Below are 4,516 nucleotides of genomic sequence, written 5' to 3'. Positions count from 1 at the left end.
AAAAAGAAACACACAATCCCTGTTTTCAAGGAGCTTACAATCTAATGAAACATCATACAAATAAAGCTGTAAAGAAGGGAGGCTACCCAAACAGGATCATATTGGAGAAAGAGGTTCAGAAAAGAGTAAGGTCTGGAGAGGAAGGATAGCATCAACATGGCTGGCTTGAGAATTTCCTTGAAATACCCTCGTACCTGGTCTTGATGATCAAGACCGGTCATGAAGTAATTGTACTAATTCCACTTACACCCACACATAAGTTCTCTTCTCAGTCATATGATCAGGCATTCTCAGTACTATTCTTCTGTAGGTGAAACACTTCTGAATATAAGTGAATATTTCCATGATATACGGAAGGAGGAATGGCACATTTCAAAAAAATTTGGTAAGGTTTATATGAATTGATGGCAAGTAAAATGAATAGAACCAAGAGAGAAATTTATATAATAACACCATTGGAAAAAAAACAACTTTGAAAGACTTAAAAGCTGTAATCAGTAGAATGAAAACAGATTTCATTTATTTCACATACTCTGTGGCAGGCATTGTACTAAGCACTGGAGATATAAAGTATACAACTAAACAAACAACATGCAAACAATTCTGTAAAAACAAGGTATATTGAAGGTAGTGTCAGAGGAAAAGCATTAAGGTTAAGGAGGACATGGAATGAGTTCTTGTAGCAGCGGGACTTTATTTTTTTTAATAGTATTCTATTTTACTACCAATTATATGTCAAGAAAATTTTTAGTATTCACTTTTACAAGATTTTGAGTTCCAAATTTTTCTCCCTCCCTTCTTCCCCTCTCCTCTTCCTAAAATAGTAGGCAAATTGATATAGGTAATATATGTCCAATAATGTAAAATATATTTCCATATCAGTCACAGTTGTGAAAGAAGTGACAGAAAAAAGAAAAAAAGAAACTACAAAAACTGAAATGAAAAAAATATGCTTCTATCCAAGTTGAGAGTTCACCAGTTCTTTATCTCAACGTGGATAGCATTTTCCAACATGAGTCCTTTGTTGTTGTCATTGTGTTGATGAGAAGTGCTAAGTAATTCATAGTTAACCATCACACAATGTTGCTAACATTGTGTAAAATGTTGTTCTGGTTCTGCTCATTTTGCTTTGCATCAATTCATATAAGTCTTTTAAGGTTTTATTTTATATTTTCTGAAATACATCTGCTCATCACTTCTTATTGCATAATGGCATTCCATTAAATTCATATATCGTAACTTGTTCAGCCATTCTCCAACTGATGGACATTTTTTCATTCAGTGTCCAATATTTTGCACCTATGAAAAGGGTTGTTACAAATATTTTTGCACATGTAGGTCCTTTCCTTTTTTTGTATGGTCTCTTTGGAACACAGACCTAGTAGTGGTATTCCTGGATCAAAAGGTATGCCCAATTTGGTTTCCCTTTGGGGATAGTTCTAAATTGCCCTCCACAATGGTTGGATCAGTTCTCAACTCCACCAAAAATGCATTAGTGTTCCAATTTCCCCATATTGTCTCCAACATTTATCATTTCCCTTTTCCATCATATTAGTCAATGTGACATCTCAGAGTTTTAATTTGCATTTCTCTAATGAAAAGTGATTTAAAACTAGAAGTTTGGACTTTAACTGAGACTTGAACATTTCAGGTATGAGAGATAGCCAGGAAAAATGCTGAAAGTCAAGAGATGGAATATCATGTGCAAAGAAAAGCAATGAGATAGTTATTACTAGGTTGAAGAGTTCATGGGTGGGAATAAAGTATAAGCAAATTAGAAAAGTGGTTTTACGGGCAGGTAGGGGCTTCAAAAGTCAAACAGATTTGATCCTGGAGGTAATAGGGAGCCAATCGGCTTTTTTGAATAGTAATTATGATGTAATGATACCTGAGTTTTAGGAAGATCGAGTTGATGGCTAATTGTAAGGCAGATTGGAGTAGAGAATAACCTGAGAGAGGGAGTTCAACCAGCTGGGTTTTACAAGCCTATTAGGGGTGAGGTGATTAAGATCACCAGGGTAATTGCAGTGTCAGAGAAATGAAGTGCATACACAAGAGATATCATGAAGCTAGATATGGCAGGATGTGACAATGATATCAGAGATGAGTGAGGATGAGGAGAAGAGGTTGTACCTAGGTTGTGAGACTAGATGACTAGGAGAATGACAATACCCTTGAAAAAAATAGGAAAATTAGGAAGAGGAGAGGGTTTTAGGGGAAAATGAGTTTCATTTGGGCCATGTTGAATTGAAGATGTCTTTGGGATATCCAGTTTGATAAATGTAATAGGCAGTTTGAGATGCAAACATGAGGTTAGGGCTGGAGAAGTAGATCTGGCAATCATTTGAAATGTGATGATAACTCAAACTAGCTGATGAGATCACCAAGTGAAATAGCATATAAATTAAACTTAAAAAAAGCCTACATGTGGTTATTTAGAATTTATGTAGATTAATAGGTAGGATTAATTATATAGACTAATACTTCAAATTTTTAGTGCACAAGACCCGTGATAAACATAAAAAATAATAACGACCACAACAATAGCCAGCATTTATAGGGTGCCTATTATGTGCCAGGCAACATGATAAATGGTTTATAAATTTCTCATTTGATCCTTACTACAATCATAGGAGGTAGATGCTATTATTACCCCCATTTTGCAGTTGAAGAAACTGAGGTAAAAAGAGGTTGCAAAAGGTAACATATTAATAAGTATATGAAACTAGAAGTAAAATGAAATCTCTCTTACCCTCAATCTCATGTTCTACCCACTGCACCACTTAGCTGCCCAACTGACAGGAAAGAAATCACCTTTGATGTTACAATCATTGTCACCATAATCTTTAATAGTGGACATAGGTTCAAAGTATTGTTAAGTCATGGTGACTTACACAGAATAGCTTAATTATCCCTGAGACCTCTAGCTAAGGCTCCCAGGCCCAATTGGGAGAACCTATGTATGATATGATCCCGTATTTGTTTAGTCCTGATGCCATATATAAGGGGATTCAGTGCAGGGGGCACCACAATGTAGAGATTAGTCAGCAGGACCCCATAGTACATGTGGCTGATCAGCACTGTCAAGTAGGCTGGTAGATAGAACATGAAGATGACACACACATGTGAACTGCAGGTGCCCAGAGCTTTGAGTTGAGCATCACGAGATGGGAGTTGGACGACAGCTCGAAGAATGAAAGTATAGGAGATAGAAATGAGGATGACATCTAAGCCTGTGGACAAGAAAGACAACACTAGAGTGTAAATGTTATTGGCTGTTATATCTGCACAGGCCAGCCTGGAAATCTTGGTTTGCACACAATAAGTATCAGCAATGATGTTGTTTCCACAGAATGGTAGCCGCTCAACTAGGAAGATAAAAGGGGAAGTGATAAGTAGACCCCTAGTCACACAAAATGCCACAATTTTCCTGATCACTGAAGGGGTCAAGATCATGGTGTACCTCAGAGGAAAGCAAATAGCCAGAAAGCGATCAAATGCCATGGCCAGAAGTACTGTTGACTCCATGACAAAGAGGGCAATGACAGAGAACATCTGAGTCATACAGGCCTGAAAAGAGATGACTCTATCCTTGAACCAAAGGATGGCCAACATTTTGGGCATGATGGTGCTGGAAAGCAAAAGGTCACACAAGGCCAACATGGCAAGGAAGAAGTACATAGGTTCGTGTAGACTATGATCCATCCAGATAAATATGATTAGCAGAGAGTTACCTCCAAGGGCCAGTACATACATGGTACAGAAGGGGATGGAGAGCCAGATGTGCAGTTCTTCTAGACCTGGTATGCCCCAAAGGAGAAAGAAATCTGGGTGGAAGGTATGATTGGTGGCACCCATAAAATCAGACTGGGATTTGATGATGTGGTTTTCTCTTTCCTTCCTTAGCTTGGTCACCTACAAAAATAAAGAGAGAAGAAGAATATTGCCTAAGGAAATTTCCATGCTGCTTTCGATAATTACTGTCCCTGGGAATATATTATAGGGGAAAAATTTATTCTCTTTCCACCAGGGCATTGACTTTTATAAACCCTTTTTGGGGTCAGTCAGTCGAGAAGCATTTATTAAGCACTATGTGCCAGAAACAATGATAAGCACTAGGGATACAAAAGAGCCAAAAACAGTCCCTGCTCTCAAGGAGATCACAGTCTAATGTGGTAGACAATAAGCAAATAAACATGCACAACAAGTTGGATAATAGATATATGATTGGTTGTTGTCCTTCGTCTTCAAAGAGGACCAAAATGACATCACCAAAATAAAAGCGAAATTTTAGCGTGTACAACTGTGGCTGATCAGACCAATACAAGCTCAGAATGCTCTACCACAGGTTGGGCACAGATAGTCTATGTGAATATATGGGGTGGATATCCCAAATTTGCGAAAAGGAAATTATTCAAAGACAGAAGGCACTAGAATTAAGAGATATTGGGAAAGGCACAATTCTTGACACATTATAAGCACTTAATAAATACTTGTTAATTTTTTATTATTATTT

The 4,516-nt window shown here is 37.4% G+C and overlaps 1 protein-coding gene across 1 annotated transcript; it reads right to left on the bottom strand.

Moving 5' to 3' along the window:
• Positions 1-2,904: 2,904 nt before the first annotated feature.
• Positions 2,905-3,858, bottom strand: LOC140508708 (olfactory receptor 52B2-like). The gene has a single exon (XM_072616590.1). The coding sequence runs from the start codon at positions 3,856-3,858 to the stop codon at positions 2,905-2,907; it is 954 nt and encodes a 317-aa protein (XP_072472691.1).
• Positions 3,859-4,516: the final 658 nt, after the last annotated feature.

Source organism: Notamacropus eugenii, chromosome 5 (assembly GCF_028372415.1).
Source record: "Notamacropus eugenii isolate mMacEug1 chromosome 5, mMacEug1.pri_v2, whole genome shotgun sequence".
NCBI classification, from domain to species: domain Eukaryota; kingdom Metazoa; phylum Chordata; class Mammalia; order Diprotodontia; family Macropodidae; genus Notamacropus; species Notamacropus eugenii.
This window is presented reverse-complemented; position numbering and strand designations above follow the sequence as displayed.